This window comes from Gasterosteus aculeatus, chromosome 4 (assembly GCF_964276395.1).
Source record: "Gasterosteus aculeatus chromosome 4, fGasAcu3.hap1.1, whole genome shotgun sequence".
NCBI classification, from domain to species: domain Eukaryota; kingdom Metazoa; phylum Chordata; class Actinopteri; order Perciformes; family Gasterosteidae; genus Gasterosteus; species Gasterosteus aculeatus.
In genome coordinates, this window is record NC_135691.1 from 150,242 (window position 1) to 172,197 (window position 21,956).

Sequence of the window (21,956 nt, forward strand, 5' to 3'; positions counted from 1 at the left end):
TGAAACGTTGTTTGTGTATATAGTATAATCAAAATACACACACACACATATTTATATAGTACATTTATTTTCAGGTCATCTTGTACCAAAGGATAGTGCTCCAAAAAATGTAGGAAGCTCAACGTCACAACCTTTCTTTGTAATAATCATCATTACTTGGACATGAGTTTTCAAAGACTAGAAGAATGTGGTCACAAAATAGACTTTACTGTACTTCATACTTCAAAACCAGTAAACATATAACATCCCGATGTTGTCATATCATCACAAAGATGTTCATCCTCAAGTAAATCTCAGGGTTGTAAGACTCGAAGAAGATCCGGTTGTCCCAGCAGCTGGAGCTCGTCTCCCTCTGATCCAGCACACCTGGTGCAGGAGCACCCGAGGTCTCATGTGGTCGAAAGTGTGCCCCCCCCCCCTCTGCTGGTTTAGGTGCAGCAGGTGGTCTTACAGCGCCCCCTGGGCCACCCTCCTGAACAGCTCCCGTCTCTGCTGGGCCGTCATGGTGTCGCAGCTCTGCAGCAGGTTGGAGATGACGAGGGTCTGCTGGAGGCTGCAGGACTTCACCCACAGACGGCCGTTCATTCCCATCACCAGCTCACAGGGGAACAGCTGCTTCAGGTCTGACAGGATCTCGCTGTGGGGGGTCAGCAGTCTGGGAGTGGGGGGGGGAGCCAGGTGAGGGGGGTGTCTCAGGACAGCGCTACTATTCACACAAACATCTGCGGAGGTGTACCTTCTGACAAGTCCCAGAGAAACCGTGAAGAGTAGACCTCCTCCTCCAAATACTCCCATCCCATTGGCCCGTCCTGAGCTGTCCACACACACCAGCTCAGGCTCCATGTCTTGATTGGCTAAGAGGAACTGAGAGAACACTAGGTCGCCCACCTGCACAGGTAACACAAGGAGGGAGGGGTTAGGGACCAAGGAGGGAGGGGTAAGAACATTTCTATGACCAAACATTTTGTGAAATCTCTGTATACATGAAAAAGGGAGAAAATGTATTTAAACTAACAAAGAATTACACATTGCTCACGTTACCAGGAGCTTGTCTGTAGTTATTAAACCTTCACTTTTACACTTTAGAGGTTGTTTTAAATGTAGTTTATACTTCATATTATGAACAGAAATAGATCAAAGTGAGCTCAGGTAAACAAGTTATGGACACAAAATATGTCTTTAAGTCAGAAACTGAACTTGCTTTGCTCCTTTCGTTTTGTTGTGTGATTACTAACTAACTTTACATTTGGTTGTGTGATTACTAACTAACTTTACATTTGGTTGTGTGATTACTAACTAACTTTACATTTGGTTGTGTTTATGGAGCAGGAGGCAGCAGCATCACGCTGGAGGAGAACCATGTGTGTGGTGACATTCAGCTGCTGTGGCGTGGACACATCCTTAATATCTTAAAGGACCATCATGTGCCCATTGTACCACAAGTTGATGTGGTTCCTTGGGATCTTAATGAAATACTTTGGTCAAAATACCACAAAGATCATTTAAAACCGAACCCCTTTTACCGAGTGTGAAACCGCCGTCCACAGAGTGCAGCATTTTCACTTGCTCCTTTTGAGTTGTGCTGGGACTAAAGAGCCTCGCTCCCCCCAAACCTGACACCCAATAAAAAGTCCCTGCATACACGTTAATACATGTGTTTGCTGCTGTTGCAGTTTTTATTGACAGTGTTGATGGAATCTCCTCGGCCTTGAGATTGCAATATTACTTTTAGCTGAAAGTATGTGGCCTAACTGACTTAATTTAACAATTAATAAAAAAATGAAAATAACCAAAGTTCTTCTCTCAGCCTCAAATGTATCATGCTTCGGAGGTGAAGCATATCTTCCTAAATGAAATCAGTTCCGCTCAGTTCAGCCTATGCGGGAGGAGCGATGCTTCCAGCCGCGAAGGCAGCTGAAGGCTACAAGGATGTAGCCGAGTGAATTGAGACACAGGTTGTGTCTCACCTGCACGTTGGGTCGGTTCCTCTTAGTTGCTCCCTCAAAAGCCAGGTAGGACAGAGACGCCTGCTCACTTCCTCCAAAGTCCACCTTGAAGACATCTCCTGACTTTACGGTCACGATGCCGATGATGGTTTCACCTTTAGCTGGAACATACTGAGGACAGAGACAGAATTGACTCCCATAAGCACTGCTCAAACATCCGAACACACTCCTTTATCTCCTTTATGGTACGTTCACGCCAAACGCGAAGCAAATGAGGCGGCCCGAAAAACACGAAGATGCGAATGGAATAAAAATATTTCAACCGTGGCAAAAAATCCGCCCGATGCTGTCTTGCCAAAGTCAACCGGCGTTGAGATGCCCCGCTCGTCATCACTGCAGTCCTGCTGCCAAAGCGCAAATACACTTTATGTGTATTGTAACAGCCGCTCACTGGAGCCAGACAGGCAGCAGGTTACCTGTCCAACCGAGAGACGCACCGATCCGAGCCGGTCATCCAACGGGCTGCTGGTCAGCCAGACGAGTCATTGAAATCCACCGAGCTGTGTGCGACTACGGATGACGTCATGAACCCAAACACGAAGGGTATTTGTGGAATTTCCACAACAACTACAGGAGGAGATGAGACCACATTATATGTCATTTAGTACCGTTCATAGGGTGTCACAAAATGCGTTTCTACACGTCATCAAGAAGCGCTCGGAGCTACTTGTCTTGTGTGTTGAGAGTGAGTCATGGTTTTAACTTCATAACAACAAAGAATAACACAATAACACTCCTTAACAGGGTAACACATCACGACTAATAATTGTACAATTTATAAATATTACCCCGCCGAACTGCATGCTGGGTACAGCTCACAACAAGAAGCAACTCTGTTGCTACATAAAAACACGGAAAAGAGCACAACTTGTGCCCAAGAGAGGAGCGGTGTCGGATTTATTAAGTCCGTCGAGCCGCTGGTACAGACGGACGACACGCGGGGACAAATCGATGTAAACGAAGCAGAAGCGACCGCACTGGACGCCCCGCGGGCCGGATTTGGTGATTCGCACCGCTCGCTGTTCTGGCGCGGTTTTGGTCCATCAGGTTCTGCCGTAACGGCGCACAGCTGATTCTAATTCAGTCCGTCACCCTGTAACGCGACAGGATTTCTCCTCGGAGTCGTCTCACCCTCCTCTGCTGGGAATCCATCCAGAACATGTTCGGCGGCTTGTGCCGTAGGACGCCGCTTTTACACACCAGCAGCCGGTCCCCGCTCCGCCTCAGACCCGGTCCACACACCACCTTCTCTGGTTTGACGGGGCCCGTCAGAGAGATGGTGTCGTCGGTGTCAAAGGAGAACTCATCCCCCGGTAACAGAACCTCCCCGGTTCGGTCTCTTAACGCGGAGGACATCGCGCCGCAGTGTCGTTCACATGTGGTTTTGTTGCTGGTGGTGACGGACAAGTGTAAATGTGACACACCGGAAGCAGGAAGGTCCGCCTGCAGCGTTCCCTGCCGGACGGAGGGAGTAAAACACCTGCTGCTCTGGGCGCTTTGTTTTCGTTAAAAACTTTAACATCATAAAGAAAATAACGTTTTTACTTCACCAATTAAGTTCAGATTAAAGCAAAATGTCAACGTACCTATTGTGAGTTTTAGTTGAGTAATTCATTAAATCTTGAATGTAAAAGCGCTTAGTTATCTAGTTAAACAAAAATGTAATTTAACATTTGAAGTATTTAATATATAGGTTATGATTTTAATTTGGTGAAGTGTCACAAAATATCTATATATCTATATATATACCTACATAACATTATATAACTATATGTATGGGTAGAGTAATTATAGTTTGCATTAAAATAATGAAGGCCTTAATTATTCTAATTCAAACATTAATTATCATTAACGAGTTTCCTGTAGCTGCAGAAGAGAAGCATGATACTACACCATCATGTTCTCCTGTTGGGGTGGTGTGCTCAGGGTAATGGTGGTGTTGGCTTTCCTCCACACAGCGTTTTGCATCAAGACAGAGAAGTTCCATTCTGGTCTCCTCTGAGCGAGCACCTTCTTCCACACTTGCTGTGTCTCCCACATTGTGTTGAACTCCAAACAGGATTTTTTCTGGTTTACTCTCAACAGCGTTGTTCTTTCTGCCACTCTTCCATAAAGGACAGATTAGTAGAGGACACGATAAGAGTTATCCTGTGGACAGATTGTCCACCTCAGCTGTGGATATCTGTAGCTCCTCCAGAGTTCCCATGAGCCTCTTGGTTGCTTCTCTAATTCACGCCTCCTGGTCCGTTTGGGGGATGGCCTTCTCTTGGTAGCTTGTTGAGTCTTTCCATTTTTTCCATTCATCCATCTTCATTCGCTTATCCAGGGTCGGGTCGCGGGGAAACAGCTCCAGCAGGGGACACCAAACTTCCCTTTCCCACATCTACCAGCTCTGACTGGGGGATACGAAGGCGTTCGCAGACCAGTGCAGAGATATAATCTCTCCAACTAGTCCTGGGTCTTCCCTGGGGCTGGCAACTGGCTCCCTTCAACGCAAAGGAGGCTGAGCTTCTCACCCTACCTCTAATGGAGACCCCAGCCACTCTCATGAGGAAACCCATTTCAGCAACTTGCTGCTTGGCCTCCTTCACGGCAGAGGCTGCCGCCCTGCAACTGACGCGTCCCATCAGATATCATAACCCACAAGGCCTCCTTCTTCAGTCGGACAGCTTCCCTGACCACCGGTGTCCACCAAGGGGTTCGAAGGTTACCGCTCCTCGATACACCTGATGTCCGCTACCTTCACAGGAATATGAGAGAACTTCTGCTGGAGGTGTGAGTTGAAAATCTTTTGGAAAACTCCTCTCACATTCACACGCACTTGGGTTTACCAGGTCTGTCCTGAGTCTTCCCCCATCCTCTGACCCAGTCCACCACTAGATGGTGATCAGTTGACAGCTCTTCCCCTGTCTTTACCCAAGTGTCCAAAACACGCGGCGGAGTGCTGTGGTACCACGTACACCTATGAACCTCCTTATGTTCGAACATGGTGTTTTCATGGACAATCCATGACTGGCACAGATGTACAATAACAAACGAGCTCTCGGGTTCAGATCAGGGAGCCCGTTCCTCCCAATCACGCCTCTCCAGTTATCTCCATCGTCGCCCATGTGCACATTGAAGTCTCCCAGTAGGTCTTGGAGTCCCCTACTGGAGCCCCATGCAGGACTTGAATACTCTGAACAGCTGTTTGGTGCATATGCACTGACAACAGTCAGTTTCCTCCCCACCACCCAAAGGCGTAGGGAGGCGACCCTTTTGTCCACTGGGGTAAACTCCAATGTAGCAGCACTCAGCCGGGGACTTGTGAGTATCCCCACACCCGCCTGGTGCCCCTCCAGAGTAGAAAGAGTCCACCCCCTATCCAGGAGTGTGGTTCCAGAGCCGAGGCTGTGCGTAGAGGTAAGCCCCACCAGATCCAACTGGTAACGCTCCACCTCCCGCACAAGCTCCGGCTCCTTCTCCCCCAGAGAGGTGACGTTCCACGTCCCCGGCACCCTTATAGCAGCGCACCCGACCCCATCGGTTCCCCCACAGGTGTGAGGCCATGGGAGTTTCCATTTTTGGATCATCGTTTTTATTTTAGCGAGAGATCCTAAAAATGAGTTTGTTGGTTTGAGCTCTGGCCTGCTGGCATGCTACAGGACAACATGACAAACAGTACATAACAACAAACAACACGGGAATGGTTTATGTGAAAGTTCAAACTTTGTTTTTAAGATGTGACGATTTTATTTTTACAGTAAAAGAAAAGTGTAGAGGAAAAGTATCACATGAATCCTGTTCTGCCAAAGTGATTAGACATCCCATAATAATGCTCTACATTCTGTATTGATTGTCTTTCTATAGAGACTCTGGTCTGGATCAAATACACAAAGACAAATGTCTCTTTGAAGGTCTCCCTTTATTCAGAAAACAAGTTAACACAAGAAACTTTATTTCACAATGTGAATAAATCCCCCCGAGAACCTCTCACAGTGATTAACGAGTATTGATCAGTTATAATAACGATCAGTGGCTTTAAGCCGAGTGACCTTTGCCCTTTCACTGTAACAGATCACTGTGACCGATCACTGTGATTGATCACTGTAACTGATCACTGTAACCGATCACTGTGACCGATCACTGTAACTGATCACTGTGATTGATCACCTTGTGTCTCTCGGATCTGCTTTTTGTTATAAAAGTTAACATTAATAACAACAGCAATGAAACAAAACTCTCGTCTTTGTTTCTATCTTCTCACATTCCAGAGTTCACGATCCAATAATCATTAATCAGCGGTTATAAACATGTTTTGACTAAATTAATGAAAAAAATGAACAAGCTGTGTTCAAAAACTTTGGTTGTGGGATCCTCTCTGAACCTCAGAGGTTGTGCTGGGTTCAATTGGTTCCTCAAAAGTTCCCCTGGGTTCTACTTGTTCCTAACAGGTTGGGTTTAGTTCTACTTGATCCTCAGAGGTTCTGCTGGGTTCCACCTTGTTCCTCAGAGGGTGTGTTTAGTTCTAATTCTTGCTCCGAGGTTCTGCTGAGTTCTACTTGTTCCTCAGAGGTTCTGCTGGGTTCTATTGGTTTGTCAGAGGTTGTCCTGGGTTCTACTGGTTCGTCAGAGGTTCTGCTAAGTTCTACTGGGTCATCGTCCTGCTGGAGCGACTGCGGACGACCTTCTGGAACATCACATCTGGAGACACAGAGACAGAGAGTTAGAAACTTTACGGGTTCTGATGAAGACCAGAGAAGAATAAGAACTCACTGTTCCTGAAGCTCTTGGTGTCGACCTGTGAGACGGGGTGAGGGTCAGCAGAATTATTACAGTCATTTTATATTACCATCATCTGTGCTCACTGATAGGTCATGCAACTCAGCTGAAGTAGACTCCTCCCCCATCAAGACCTCATTCATCAGTGGTCTCTCACCCTGGAGGAGGCCACCGGTCTGAAGGCCGTCGCAGGTCCATCATTCTGTTCTCGGTCCACCTTCAGAGCTGCAGAGAACAAGAGAGGTATGTCAGGGGTGGCGTGATGTTACGCGCTCCGCGTGATGTCACAGCCGTAGGACTTGGGTAGCGACTCACGCAGAGGTTTGATGATGGCGTCCACTGCGTGCACGACGCCGTTGGTTGCCATCAGGTCTGCGTGGGCCAGCGGGACCTTGTTGACGTACACCGTGTAGTTACGCTGTAACACACAGAGGAAAGAGCTGTTATTGAACTGATCAGCTATGAATAAGGACGGACTTGGGGACGTGGGGACGTGGGGGCGTGGGGACTTGGGGACGTGGGGGTTTGGGGACGTGGGGGCGTGGGGACTTGGGGACGTGGGGACTTGGGGACGTGGGGGCGTGGGGACGTGGGGACTTGGGGACGTGGGGGCGTGGGGACTTGGGGACGTGGGGACGTGGGGGCGTGGGGACGTGGGGACTTGGGGACGTGGGGACGTGGGGACTTGGGGACGTGGGGGCGTAGGAGGGACGCACCACGCCCAGCTCCAGCTTCTCTCCCTGGAGAGGTTGCACTCTAGTGTGGGATCCAACTCCTCCGCTGACCAGGATGCCTTCACGCAGGTGAAGCCTGAGCAGAGTAGACAGCTGCTGAGGGTCACCTGGACACACACACACCAATAAAATAAATACTTACAACTATCAATAAAGTTGTATTGACTAATATCTCTAAACTGCCCAGAAATATAAATATAGATTAAAAACATATACGCTACAACATATCTGTTATAAAAACAAAGGAAGACGAAGGAACAGGAAGACAGAATGCGATGACATCATCTCTTTTCACTGGATATTCTCAGCATCGTGATTTCATTCCTCGGTCTGGCAGGACGTCTGAAGCAATGTGCAATGACTCTTCATAAGCTCAGACCCTCCAGTGAGTCACCTCAACAAAGCGCCCGGCCCAAACAAGGAGACCTCATGCAGAGGAGGCTTCCTTAGGAGGAGACCCGTGAGGACGATACCGCTTGGGAGCGGCGGCCATCTTTCGTTACTTACGCATCAGCCGGTTGAGGTCGGCGCGGGGCAGCGCGTTGAAGGCCTCGTTGGTCGGAGCGAAGAGGGTCAGTGCCCCCTGCTGGTTGAGCAGCTCCGTCATCCCGGCGGTCTGCACGGCCCCCACCAGGACACTGAAACGAGGCGCGGACCATGGCGTCACTTCCTGTGATGTAAGCAGTTCTGACCTGTAGTGACCTCAGCACTGATCCCAGAACAGTTTGCCCTGTCCGATCCAGATGAATTAATGGTTCATAAAAACTGTTGTTGGATGACTAGGAAGTCAACAGCTCCTAGTATCTAGAGGAAGGTGTATTTTCTGATCCAGAGTCTGTTTCAAACATTCTCACCTGAAGCGGCCCTCTGACTTCAGAACGTCCATGACGGTCCCCATCGGGGGGGCGAGCACTTTGTCCACCGTGAACATGGAGGCGTACCGGCCTGTCTTATCGTGGGCCGCTATGCAGGCGTTCTCTATGCAGAGGTTCTGCAGACATGTAAATACATCACATGATTTAATTCATATATATAGTTTTATATATGCAGTTATATACATATAGTAGTATATATAGGTATATACAACTATATGTATATAACTTTATATAGTTATATATATATATGAATATGCATATATATACTATATCTATATAGATATAGGTATATAGAACTATATCTATAAATATACAGATAGAAAGAGAAAGAGAGAGAGATATTATACACACATCTATGCGTTATAATAAGAGTGTCTGAGGCACCAGAGAACTTCGGCTCTCTGGTCTCTCCACTACTTCAGGTCAGATCCTTTCTCTCACACACAGACACACATTTATAAACACACACACACACACACTTATAAACACAGACACACACTTATAAACACAGACGCACACACACATACACATAAACAAACAGAAACATTTATAAACAGACACTCGGTTTCTGGAATGATTTCGCTGTTGCGGGAAGCAGGAAACTTCTGGTGGTCTGCAGAGTTCATTACTGAGCTGAAATGTGAGCCCCCCACGAGACCAGGACCTGAATCATGTGGAACCACAGAGGAGACCAGGACCTAAATCATGTGGAAACACAGAGGAGACCAGGACCAGAATCATGTGGAACCACTGAGGAGACCAGGACCTAAATCATGTGGAACCACAGAGGAGACCAGGACCTGAATCATGTGGAACCACAGAGGAGACCAGGACCAGAATCATGTGGAACCACTGAGGAGACCAGGACATGTATCACATGGAGACAGAGAGGAGACCAGGACCTGATTCATGTGGACTTGGGGGCGTGGGGGGACCCCCCCCCACCACATGAAGTCTTCAGCCTGCACTCACCACAATTCCTCCTTCTGAAAATTTGTTTCCAAATTAAAATAAAGTTTCATGCCCTCGTAGCTGAAAACATAAAAACTCAAAGACCCAGAAGCAGTTCCTGATCTGAAGGATCCTGCTGAGAACTACTGATGTGGAGGCCGGTTTGGTAAAGTAATTAATATAAAGCCGCCTCCCTGGGTAGGAAGAGGAGGAGGACCCAGCTGGACAAAATATCTGCTGCTCTGACTGGAGGGACGTGAGTCGGTCTTCATTCATGTGGGAAAGTATTTCATTGCTTTTCCAGGAAAATATCTCATTAAGAAGATTAAACAGGATGATTCTGGTTCCAACATCAGACACAGAACTAGAACTCTGTGGTGAGAACAACAGTCTGAAACCTTATCCAGATGTTTGTCCATTTCCAACAAGCCTCCAACTGTAGGATCCAGATGTGGAGCAGACCTGATGTTCAACAAAACCCCCGGAGGAGATGTCTGGACCAACACAACTGGACTGAGACCTTGTTGAAGAGCTGGTCTTGGCTAGGTTCCAGACCTGTGCGCTAACTGCTACCATCAGCATGCTAACACCCTCCCACTGCCTCCTGATAGGGTATATTGTATGTGTCCTGATTCCCCATTGGCCAATTAGAAGAGTTACAAGCTCATTAGTGAGGAAATGGGAGTCCTTACATTTCTGTAGACGAATACTCTGAGCTTGATGCCTCCCAGCGTCTCCAGCTCCTGGTTGTGATACAGAGACTTGGAGGTCAGCTGCCCCTTCAGGATGTGGTCGGTCATCAGCTTCTTCATGTCGGGGGTCATGGTTGTGTCTCTTCCTGTAACGGTGTATGTATTACCTCTATAGTAACATGTATCATCCATATAATACAGTGGTCTAGTGGACCCCAGGAGAATAACATGTATTATCTTACATTACATGTCATTTAGCTGACGCTTTTATCCAAAGCTTACATTGCCTTTTTAACCCATGGTTTTTACATTTTGCCCGGGGAGCAGTTAGGGGTTAGGTGCCTTGCTCAGGGACACTTCGACATTGGACATGGAGCCGCCAGGGTTCGAATCGCCAACCTTGTGGTTCCCGGCGCACCCTCTCTACCCCATGCACCACCATCGCTATTATTAACTCTATTATAACATGAATTACTACTATTGTCTCTATAAAAATATGTACCGTCTCTATAATATCAGGTATTATGTCTATATCACATATATTATCTCTATAATAACATCTATTACCCCTATAGTAACATGTATTATCTCTATAATACAGTAGTGATGCCTCTAGTGGACACCAAGAGAATAACATGTATTATCTCTGAATACGGTAGTAAATAGGTTTCTGAGGCTATATAGTGTAATGTAATACGGGTAGATGAAATCAAGCCTTCTGATTGGTTGAGAAAGAAAAGTTTACAAATCAAAGACTTTCCAGGAAGTCAAAGGGTCAGGAGCGTTACCATTGAAGGCGTCGTCCAGAGGGGTCAGCATGGTTAGAGCCTCGGAGCCAGTCAGATGGGAGGACAGACCCGCTTCCACAAACAGCTTGGTAGCTGTGGCAACAGATGAACCATCTGCCAGCTCCAGCAGAACTTTGGCTGAGAAAGGAACAAGTGAAATAACTAAATAGTACAGCAAGTACTTCTGCTACTACCACAGCTACCACAACTATTAAAGCAGATTGTGTTGTACTGCAGTTATTGTGTAGTTGTAAGTACTTTCTGCAATATGTGCAGTAGTGGTAGTACTAGTACCTCAGTTCGGGTTGATCAGCGGGTGCCTCGGTCAAGTAGTATCAGCAGTAAAGGGAGTACTAGTACCTGAGTCCAGGTTGATTAGAGTGTGCTCGGTTGCGGTAGTATCGGCAGTACTAATACCTGAGTCTGGGATGAGCAGCTCATTGATGTAGTGGATGACTCCGTTGGTTCCCAGATGGTCTTTCTTGGTGATGATGGCCCTGCCGTTCAGGGTCATCTGGTCTCCATCACAGCCGACCTCCAGCACGGTGCCCTGCAGCGTCTCCATTGGGGTCCCCGACACAATTGACTCGGCACACTGCATATGCTTCAGGATGTGGTAGTTCAGCAGGTCTGGGAACACAGGCTGACTGTCATCAGGATGGAGGTCCTCAAGTTTACTATGTAAGGCTATAAAGGCCATCGGCAGTGATCAAATGGTCACCTCTCAGAGCCACGGGGTCTCCCAGGATCCGGTTCAGTGTCTCCTCAGGAATCTTCTCGAAGGCCTCATTGGTGGGGGCGAAGATGGTGTACTGGCCCTCGTTCTCCAGTATATTGGTCAGACCGGCAGCGGCTATTGCCATCTGAGTCACAGAAACAAAGTTCAGAAGTCAGTGCTCAAAAGCTACTTCAGCAATCAATCGATCAATAAACTCACGCGCAGCGTCTCCAGGTCGTCGTCCACGTCGATTAACGTGTTCATGTTGTTGGAGATGGCGGTGATGACGCGATCCACCACATGCACAATGCCGTTGGTGGCGTGCTGGTCAGGTTTGATCAACCGGGCGCAGTTCACCGTCACGATCTGAGGGGGCGAATGGGAGACCGTTAAATCTACGCCTCATCGATGTGCAGAGTGCTACGGTGACATCATCACAGAGTGACATTATACAAAGCGTCGCTCTGAGGGTCACTGACCCCGTTGTTGTAGTGGTGGATATGGACGTGGAAGTCCTGGTACATGGAGACGAAGGAGGACCCGTGCCTCAGCTCCTCAGAGGTCAGCCGGCCGGTCACCATGTGGTAATGAAGAGTGTTCAGCAACTCAATGTTCACATTGCTCACCAGGGCGTCCAGGATCTCCTGCAGCACAACAACAACACAGCAGAGGGTCATGACGACAGAAAACAGCACTGAGAGAGCAGGAAGTGTCCCATGTTAGCGGATGCTGGTGGAGGCCGGTCGCTGTAGGCCAAACACCAGAAGAAACCCGGTACGGGAGGGGGGGGGGGGGGGGGGCTCGTACTGACCGTTGGCAGGGCGGCCCAGGCCTCGTTGCTCGGGGCGAAGAAGGTGAAGCTGCCCGGCCCCTCCACCTCCTCCTTCAGCTGGGCTCGCTCAGAGTACATCTGGGTGGTAGAGGCCCCAACCACGCCCAACGTGTTGTAGATGTTCACCAGAGGCAATGCTGCAGCAAAGACAAGGGGCCAAACACCCCCATATCAATGGGGAAGAGAGCTCCCACAATGCAACAGGGCGGAGAGTTCACAGCTGTTTTTAAAATGATAACCATATATTTCCTATACTAATCCCAGTTTATTTAATCCCAGTGGAGATGGTTGTGGATATCCGGAGGAACAGAGCCCCACCTTCCCCCATCACCCTGTGTGACTCCCCCGTCACTATTGTGGATTCCTTCCGTTTCCTGGGCTCCATCATCAAGCAGGACCTCAAGTGGGAGCTGAACATCAGCTCCATCACCAAGAAGCTCAGCAGAGGTTGTTCTTCCTGAGGCAGCTGAAGAAACTCAACCTGCCAAAGACGATGATGGTCCACTTCTACACGGCCATCATGGAGTCCATCCTCTGCTCCTCCATCAGCGTCTGGTACGCTGCAGCCACAGCCAAGGACGAGGGCAGGCTGCAGCGTGTCCTCCGCTCTGCAGAGAGGCAGATCGGCTGCAATCTGCCGTCCCTGCAGGACTTGTTCGCTTCCAGGTCTCTGAAGCAGCTAAAAAGATGGTGGCCGACCCCTCTCACCCCGGACAAAACCTGCTCGTGCCCCTTCCATCTGGCAGGAGGCTGAGGTCCATCAGGACTAAGACCTCCCGCCACACGAACAGTTTCTTCCCGTCGGCAGTCGGGCTCATCAACAGAGCCGGTCCCCCACTGACTGACTCTGACATCACACCACTCATTTCATTCTGCACACGTCACTTTCACTCATCACTTTTGTCACTTCCTGTTTGCTGGTGCACTTTATTTTTTTATTTTTAAATATTTTTAACATTAATTTTATTCTTTTATTTTAAACTAACCCATAGCCTTATTCTACTAACCCATTGCATTTTACTTTATTTTATTACTCGTGCACTGCTGTCTTGTTGTCTATTGTCACACTGTCTACTGTCACGCACCAACCGCCAAGTCGAAATTCCTTGTATGTTTGACATATTTTGGCAATAAATGTTTCCTGATCCTGATTCCTCATTATGAGTGAGTGTCTTCTTAACACAGTGGTTCCCAAACTGGTAGTCACAGCCGTCAGGGGGGGCGCGGTGTTCCGACAGGGGGTTTGCGGCTTCATCCTCAACCCTAACACACGGCCACGGAAACCCCCGAAAAAAAACGAAAGTGAAACCGACATGAGGACTTGACATGCGTTGTGTTTGAACCGCGCCCACCAGAGAGGCAAAGGGTAAAAAATGGACGAGCACAGCAGAGAGAGAAAGAGAGAGAGAGAAAAATTGTTGAAAGTTTTTGCACTGTTCTTAACTTCAATTTAAATATTTGAAGTAAATTTACTTGAAATCATGTTTACGTAAGTAAAGTTGGAAAAGTAAAGTGTACTTATTACTTTATTAAGAAAAGGGGGTCTTACTATGTCCCTATTTCTCAAAGGGGGCCATGATAGAAACAGTGTGGGACACAATACATTCCTCTAGCAGGAGCTGTGTGTCAGAGGTCAGAGGTCATACCAGCTGGACAGCCCTTCTCTCCAGCAATCTTCTCATAACCAGGACAGCAATCGTAGCTGATCACCCTGCAGCAGGAAGAGAACATGTGAGGACACGTGAGCACGTGAGCACCAGTGTTGGGCAAGTTACTGAAAATGAGTATTTAGTTACAGTTACTAGTTAAGTTCTTTTAAAGGTAATTGAATTACTTACCAGTTACTGTGTATCAAAAGTAATTAGTTACTCTGCAAAGTAACTTTTAAGTTATTTTTATGTCTTTTTAAATGAAATGAATATAAATATTACTGAACAGTCAAGTTTTTTAGACCTATTTATTGTAATCAACAGGCCTTCAAATCAAGCAATAGTACAAAGTCCTTTTTAATACTTGACTTAATACAGAATAACAGTTTGAGGCGTTTGCCTGAAGACAACTGACTGGACAGTTGACAGGATGCATCTCATCTCCAACACAGCGAGCGATCGATCAGCTCGGCCGGTTCATCGGCTGCTCTGCAGTCCGTGTGAAGAGGAGCGCTGGTTGTTTGCGTGGAGCGGCGCCTGCAGCATCCTGCGCTCTGTCCTCACGAGCGACGCGATGCTGTTTACACGTACGCGACTATTGTGACACACAACTATTTAGTGCTGACAGGCAGCTGTTTACTTACTATTTGCCGGCCCTCCGCTTCGCATCACAAAAGAGAGTAACGCGAGTAACAAACTCATTTCAATCTCTGTAATTGTAACTGCGTTAATTTATTTAAAAAAAGACTTTGTTACATGCTCGTTACCACTAAGAGTAAGGGGACACATGAAGATAGAAGAGGACACATGAGCACACATGAGGACACGTAAGGACAAGTGAGGACACGTAACATTGCTTCCTTTTTCCTTCATGTTTCTCCACTGTCAAAGGTCACAGGGTGGACTGACCACAGGGGGGACACAGGGAAAATGACCTATGATGTCATTTCTTTGTAGTCATTCAAAGTAATGTTAAGTGTGTGGGTATTTTCCAAGACCGCCACTGACTGGTCGATGCGTGCATGGATTGAGTGGGTCTGTTAATTACTCCCAGGCCTCTGTTCCCCCCGGTCCGCGCCTGGTGTCCAAATTGTAAAACTCTGAGGCCAATTTGTAATTTATAATTCAAATGAGGATCATCCAGGGCTCAGCCTCCCTCCAACTTCTTCTACTGCTTCTTCCCTGAACTTCCTCCACAGCAACATGCTCTGCAGTTTTTCTGCCTCAGGAGGACAAAAAACCCTCCTCCATAAACTGCTGAGGTTCCACCTGAGGACCTCGTAACCTTTCTGAAATATTCTGCTTCAGGAGACGCATAAATTCCTGTCTGAGTCTAATGATACTAATAAAGTTATGTCCACATAACAGACCGAGAGAAGTTTCCATGAGATCATAAACCAATGGCTTCCTGTAAGGACATGTTGTTTATTAAGGTGATGGAGCCAGAGGGTCCGGATCCCTCTGAGGAATCTCAACCTGGATCAGCTTGCGTAATGATTGCTGTTTGTGGGACTGATTTCTTCATCACAGAATCACAAAAAAAAGGATATAAACATGGAGTCTAGCTGTTGACACAACAACGACAGAGACAGCTGTGATCGTGGTTACTGTCCACAACAACAACGACAGAGACAGCTGTGACCGTGGTTACTGTCCACAACAACGACCGAGACAGCTGTGATCGTGGTTACTGTCCACAACAACAACGACAGAGACAGTTGTGACCGTGGTTACTGTCCACAACAACAACGACAGAGACAGTTGTAACCGTGGTAACTGTCCAAAGCGACGACGGAGACAGATGTATCCGAGGTAACTGTCCACAACAACGACAGAGACAGCTGTGACCCAACGACAGAGACAGCTGTGACCGTGGTTACTGTCCACAACAACGACAGAGACAGCTGTGACCCAACGACAGAGACAGCTGTGACCGTGGTTACTGTCCACAACAACGACAGAGACAGCTGTGACCGTGGTTACTGTCCACAACAACGACAGAGACAGCTGTGACCGTGGTTACTGTCCACAACAACGACAGAGACAGCTGTGACCGTGGTTACTGTCCACAACAACGACAGAGACAGCTGTGACCGTGGTTACTGTCCACAACAACGACAGAGACAGCTGTGACCGTGGTTACTGTCTACAACAACAACAGAGACAGTTGTAACCGTGGTAACTGTCCAAAGCGACAACGGAAACAGATGTATCCGAGGTAACTGTCCACAACAACGACAGAGACAGCTGTGACCCAACGACAGAGACAGCTGTGACCGTGGTTACTGTCCACAACAACAGCGGACAGTTGTTGTGGAGGTTTTCGGTCAATACCATGTTCTCTGTATGTGAAACTGTAGGAATTACATGTCGTCCATATGTTTCCTAGTTACCAGTAAAGCGGCAGCGTTCTAACATAAATTCCTCTGGAAATGATAAAACATCTAATCTGGGTCGGAAGACTCTCGCTACGTAAAGCATTTCGATTCACGACGGCTTCGATGTCAATTGGATTCGGTAGAAAAGGGCAATCCGTGTCTACCAGCTTTCTTCATGTGGGAGGAGACGGTAGAAACTCTGGGTTTCTTATATTAAACCTGCCAGCGAGCAGGTTACGTTCACAGAGTCTGTTACCATGGTGATTGACTCGGAGTCTGTTACCATGGTGATTGACTCAGAGTTTCAGTTACCTCTCTATCTGGAACGGATAACTCAGAGTTTCCCTGATCTCAGGGTTAACTTACTCTGAGTTTTCACATAACCCGCTTCCTGGAAACCCCCTGGTGTCTCTGTAGAAACAATCCTTTGACAGCAAAGCGCTTCAGGAGGATTCCACACATGTGGGCTGTAATGGAGCGTGGAAGCCGGGCAAAGGCCTCCCTGACTTCCTGTGGAGGTTTTCCATAATAAACCTTCTTCAGCTGTCTGGGCTCATAAAGCTCATTTCCTCAGAGAGAAGAAGAATCTGCAGCCTGATGGGGGACCGTCAACCAGCGCCATGAAAAACACTAAAGCACCAGGAGCCTCCACCAGGAGCTCCACACATCCTGACCTGTCCAGAATATAAGGACGCCATGACTTCAGATGAATATCACGCACCTCATGCAGAGGAGCTCTCTGTTTTCTCTCAATCTGACAACGGCTGCTTGAGATTAAGGCTTTGATATTAAATCTGGTATCTGGGACTCTTCCAAGAGAATAAATAAAGACGGCCGCTTGCAGAGTAGCTTGATCCTGACTTTGGCCTGGATGACAACACGATCCGAAGGACCAGATTTATACATCAGAAGATTACAAGATAATACCATATACCACATGTAGAAAAGATATTAGGTTATTAAGTATGGAATGCCGTTTTAGTCAAAATTAAATAAATAAATACATAAATACATGAAATATGCATTTGAAATACATCATGAAATAAATAAATGAGGCAATAAATACATAAATATTAAATACATTTAATTATTTCATGGTACTTTTATTTCATAATGCCACTTTTCATTTCATGGTACGTTTATTTCATAATGCCACTTTTGTAGCACACGGCTCTGTTGTCTGATCTGAATGTTTGATGTTGCCACGCCCCCTGATTTGCATATAAGAATGTGAAATGTAAAACGGCATTATGAAATAAAAGACTCTGGAAATGAAAAGTGGCATTATGAAATAAAAGTACCATGAAATAAAAAGTGGCATTATGAAATAAACCATGAAATAATTAAATGTATTTAATAATTATGTATTTATTGCCTCGTTTATTTATTTCATGATGTATTTCAAATGCATATTTCATGTATTTATGTATTTATTCATTTATTTAATTTGGACTAAAACGGCATTCCATAATTAAGACGATAACCAGTAATATTTATTGATCAAGATGAAACCATCCAGCTAAAATTTTAAGCAGCTTAAAGGAGTTAAAACTGGGATGACCTGAAGTTTCCTGATGACATACACAGAGACATTTATATGTCTACATGTATAGGTGTATCAATGTGTATATATATGCATATATACATATATTATATGTGTATATGCATATATATATATATGTACATATAATGTTTTGTCTGGAGACAGAAAAAGGAAAAGTCCAGAACTCCTGCGGCCTCCAACCCCGAAGAAATGTAAACAGATGGAGACCAGCTCCTGGTGTGTGTGCGTGTGTGTTAGTGTGTGTGTGTGTGTGCGCGTGTGTGTGTGTGCGTGTACGTGTGTGTGCGTGTGTGTGTGTGTGCGTGTGTGTGTGTGCGTGTGTGTGCGTATGAACACATTGGACTGATTGCCAAACCAGATGGAAACTGGACCCATTTAGTCCTCATATAAACAAATATGGCCGCCGTCAAGCGAGGTCGCTGTAACTGAGTCGACCCGAAGGAAAGGTTCAAAAGTAAACTGTGTAGTTCTGGTAGGAGTACTAACTAAGAAGTACTAACAGAAGTATTAACAGAAGAACCAACAGAAGTAGTAAGAGAAGTACACTGTGTAGTTCTGGTAGGAGTACTAACTAAGAAGTACTAACAGAAGTATTAACAGAAGAACCAACAGAAGTAGTAAGAGAAGTACACTGTGTAGTTCTGGTAGGAGTACTAACTAAGAAGTACTAACAGAAGTATTAACAGAAGAACCAACAGAAGTAGTAAGAGAAGTACACTGTGTAGTTCTGGTAGGAGTACTAACTAAGAAGTACTAACAGAAGTATTAACAGAAGAACCAACAGAAGTAGTAAGAGAAGTACACTGTGTAGTTATGGCAGGAGAACTAACTGAATAATATAAATCAATAAGTGTAAATGTATCATGATACATTAAAGGCATCTGATACAAGTACTAATACACATCTTATAGTAATAATACTAGTAAATGTGAATGTGACTGAAGTACCAGATTATAAAAGTGTAGAAGTGAAGCATCTTCTGAATGATTCACTTTGTCACCTTTCTGCTGACTAATGTTAGTTTTTGGAAGGGGGGGGGGCTCAGGGCAAGTTGAGGGGGAATGGGGAGGGGGAGGGTCTGTGACTTATGAGTCCTCCTACTGCTGACCTTTGACCTTCTCAGAAACCCACTGACACACAAATAGAGGACCCAACCCCCCACAGGTGTAAATCTAATTAAACTGTCTCAGATAAAAGTCTGTGTGTGTGTGTGTGTGTGTGTACGTGTGCGTGTGTGAGTGTGTGTTTTTGTGTGCGTGTATTCGTAGGAAGCTTCACTTCCTACTGACTTTCAGAAAACACCCCCAAACTGTATTTATTTATAAAGTTGATATAGTTCAGGAATACTTGGTGACGAATGAGCTGAAGCAGCTTTTCCGTTTCCACGGAAGCCAAAAAGCACAAATCACACTCTCTGCTAACGGCTAATCGCTAAAACTAGCATAGCCACGACGTTCCTCAGCAGAAGTGGATAGTAAACATAAGTACTAAGCGGATACACAACGAACATACATACAGAATCACACAACAAATACACCACAGTGGACCACATACACACTGGACTCACGTGGGCTTCCCACAGATTTTGCGGTGGTACCACTGCTTGCAGTTGGTGAAGTATTTCTTGTTGGTGCCTTTGAGTAGCTGCATGGCACAAACATTCGGTCTGAAAGACAATAGACATCATCAATAATCCCATCATGTGAAAATCAGGTGAATGTATATATATATATGTATATATATATGTGTGTATATATATATATATATATATAATACACAGCCTGATCATGTGATCAATATCAGTGTTTGTTCCCATCATAATGAAACAGCCGTGAAGATCAATAAACTATGAAATTTCCCCGAAATTTTGCTCCGCTCGGCTCGGCTCGGCTCGGCTCGGCTCGGCTCCGCTCGGGTTAAACTCACCCCTGCGCTCTGCCTCTGATCCGGCTGTGCTGCAGCACCGCCTGGTACGGAGACCGGGCCACGCAGACGGTCAGAACCAGCGAGAGACCCAGAACCAGCACGCACACCTTCATCTTGAACGGGACCAGAAGCCTCAGTCTTCTTCTCCTTCTTCTTCCTCTTCCTTCTCCGCAGCGAGGGGGTTCTCCGGGGGAGAGGAGGGCAGAGTCTTATAAACCACAGGGGAGGGGGAGGAGCAGGAGGAGGAAGAAGAGAGGAGGGGGATGAAGAGGAGGAAGAGGCGAAAGAAAGAGGAAGAGGAGGATTAGGAAACAAAACAAAAATATTTAAATTGTAGCCTGTTCAAAACTGTAAAATTAAGTGAAGTAAGTATATGAACAATAACAGAAACTAAACTAAAATAAGAACAAGATCAAATAAATATATAAGCCAATGTTGATATATATATATATATATATATATATATATATATATATATATATATATATATATATTGACATTGATATATATTGACATTGATCTGACCGAGCTCCTCTCTCACGCTCTCGTTCTACCATAATTTTACGTTTTATTAATGCACATGACTAATTCAGCTACTTTCCGGGAGTTTTTTGTGCTTTCTCCCCTAGCAGGTCTCCGTAGATCGTGGTTCCTTCTGGACCCTGGTCCTGACACCTGCCGTGGCCCTGCTGACACCTGCTGCTGCCATCATCATCATCATCATCATCATCATCATCATCATTATTTTAGATATTAATCATATTACTGTACTCGTAAACCAACATTACCCTCTCCTAAAGTCTCTGTGCTCTCGCTCCCCACAGGCTTCTGTGGATGGTGGTTCTATGTGACGGTGGTTCTATGTGATGGTGGTTCTATGTGATGGTGGTTCTATGGTTGGTTCTATGGTGGTGGTCCCTGCAGTGGTCCTGCTGTGCGTCTGGTTTACTACTCACAGTTACTTGAATCATTTCTGTCATATAGTCTCATGTATTATACATTGTTCATTCTGTACACATGGCATCATTGTAGTCGTCCATCAGGAGACGGATCCTCCTCTGACGTTCTCACTGAGGTTTCTTCCCTTTTTTCCCTCTTGGAAGAGTTTTTTCATTGTTTGGGGAGTGTTTCCTGTGCCGATGGAGGGTTTTGGGACAGAGGATGTCGTATGTGTACAGACTGTAAAGCCCTCTGAGGCAAATTTGTAATTTGCGATTTTGGGCTCTACAAAAATGAAATGAATTGAATTGAATTGAATACCAAGAATATTCTACAATTTGATGTTTGTCTGTGTGTGTGTGTGTGTGTGTGTGTGTGTGTGTGTGTGTTTGCAGCAGATGGTCTGTAACACACAGAGCTGCTTTGTGTTCAGAAACAGTTCAGGTTTCCAACAGATGTTCACAGAGGTCAAAGGTCACGAGCAACAAGGTAAGTAGAGAGCAGCTTTCACCCTGTGTGGTGAAGAGGACTCACACATACATGCACACACACACACACACACATTTAAACACACATGTATTCACGCACACATACATACATTCCACATCCCCTACTTAAGTATAAGTCCTAAGTAAGTTCATAAACAGCCTTCATTTAAAACTGAAGGAGTAAAAGTCTACATGTATCCAGTTATTGATGGACCTCAGCCTCCTGCCAGATGGAAGGGGCACAAACAGGTTTTGTCGGGGTGGGAGGGGTCGGCTACCATCTTTTTAGCTGCTTCAGAGACCTGGAAGCGAACAAGTCCTGCAGGGACGGCAGATTGCAGCCGATCTGCCTCTCTGCAGAGCGGAGGACACGCTGCAGCCTGCCCTTGTCCTTGGCTGTGGCTGCAGCGTACCAGACGCTGATGGAGGAGCAGAGGATGGACTCCATGATGGCCGTGTAGAAGTGGACCATCATCGTCTTTGGCAGGTTGAGTTTCTTCAGCTGCCTCAGGAAGAACAACCTCTGCTGAGCCTTCTTGGTGATGGAGCTGATGTTCAGCTCCCACTTGAGGTCCTGGGTGATGATGGAGCCCAGGAAACGGAAGGAATCCACAATAGTGACGGGGGAGTCACACAGGGTGATGGGGGAGGGTGG

General features: G+C 46.3%; 2 protein-coding genes across 2 annotated transcripts; both read right to left on the bottom strand.

The window, feature by feature from the left end:
- Positions 1-48: 48 nt before the first annotated feature.
- exosc3 (exosome component 3) lies at positions 49-3,485 on the bottom strand. Its single transcript, XM_040173373.2, has 4 exons — positions 3,138-3,485; positions 1,968-2,117; positions 737-888; positions 49-655 (listed from the first exon to the last, which is right to left on the bottom strand). The coding sequence occupies exons 1-4, from the start codon at positions 3,360-3,362 to the stop codon at positions 448-450; spliced, it is 735 nt and encodes a 244-aa protein (XP_040029307.1). The 5' UTR covers positions 3,363-3,485; the 3' UTR covers positions 49-447.
- A 2,406-nt stretch (positions 3,486-5,891) lies between these two features.
- Positions 5,892-20,119, bottom strand: tgfbi (transforming growth factor, beta-induced). Its single transcript, XM_078101646.1, has 17 exons — positions 19,875-20,119; positions 19,516-19,614; positions 14,004-14,068; positions 12,337-12,494; positions 12,005-12,169; positions 11,745-11,891; positions 11,529-11,670; positions 11,225-11,437; positions 10,808-10,945; positions 10,020-10,165; positions 8,356-8,492; positions 8,009-8,139; positions 7,484-7,608; positions 7,083-7,185; positions 6,925-6,992; positions 6,762-6,786; positions 5,892-6,689 (listed from the first exon to the last, which is right to left on the bottom strand). Exons 1-17 carry the CDS (start codon positions 19,985-19,987, stop codon positions 6,634-6,636), a joined length of 2,031 nt encoding a protein of 676 aa, XP_077957772.1. The 5' UTR covers positions 19,988-20,119; the 3' UTR covers positions 5,892-6,633.
- Between the last annotated feature and the right edge of the window lie 1,837 nt (positions 20,120-21,956).

Coding starts and splice junctions, on each gene's coding strand:
- exosc3 (XM_040173373.2), bottom strand. CDS start 3,362: ATGTCCTCCGCGTTAAGAGACCGAACCGGGGAGGTTCTGTTACCGGGG. Junction 2,118..3,137: donor TGGATTCCCAGCAGAGGAGG/GTGAGACGACTC, acceptor CTCTGTCCTCAG/TATGTTCCAGCTAAAGGTGA. Junction 656..736: donor TCTCTGGGACTTGTCAGAAG/GTACACCTCCGC, acceptor CCCCACTCCCAG/ACTGCTGACCCCCCACAGCG.
- tgfbi (XM_078101646.1), bottom strand. CDS start 19,987: ATGAAGGTGTGCGTGCTGGTTCTGGGTCTCTCGCTGGTTCTGACCGTC. Junction 11,892..12,004: donor TCCACCACTACAACAACGGG/GTCAGTGACCCT, acceptor TCGCCCCCTCAG/ATCGTGACGGTGAACTGCGC. Junction 11,671..11,744: donor ACGACCTGGAGACGCTGCGC/GTGAGTTTATTG, acceptor TCTGTGACTCAG/ATGGCAATAGCCGCTGCCGG.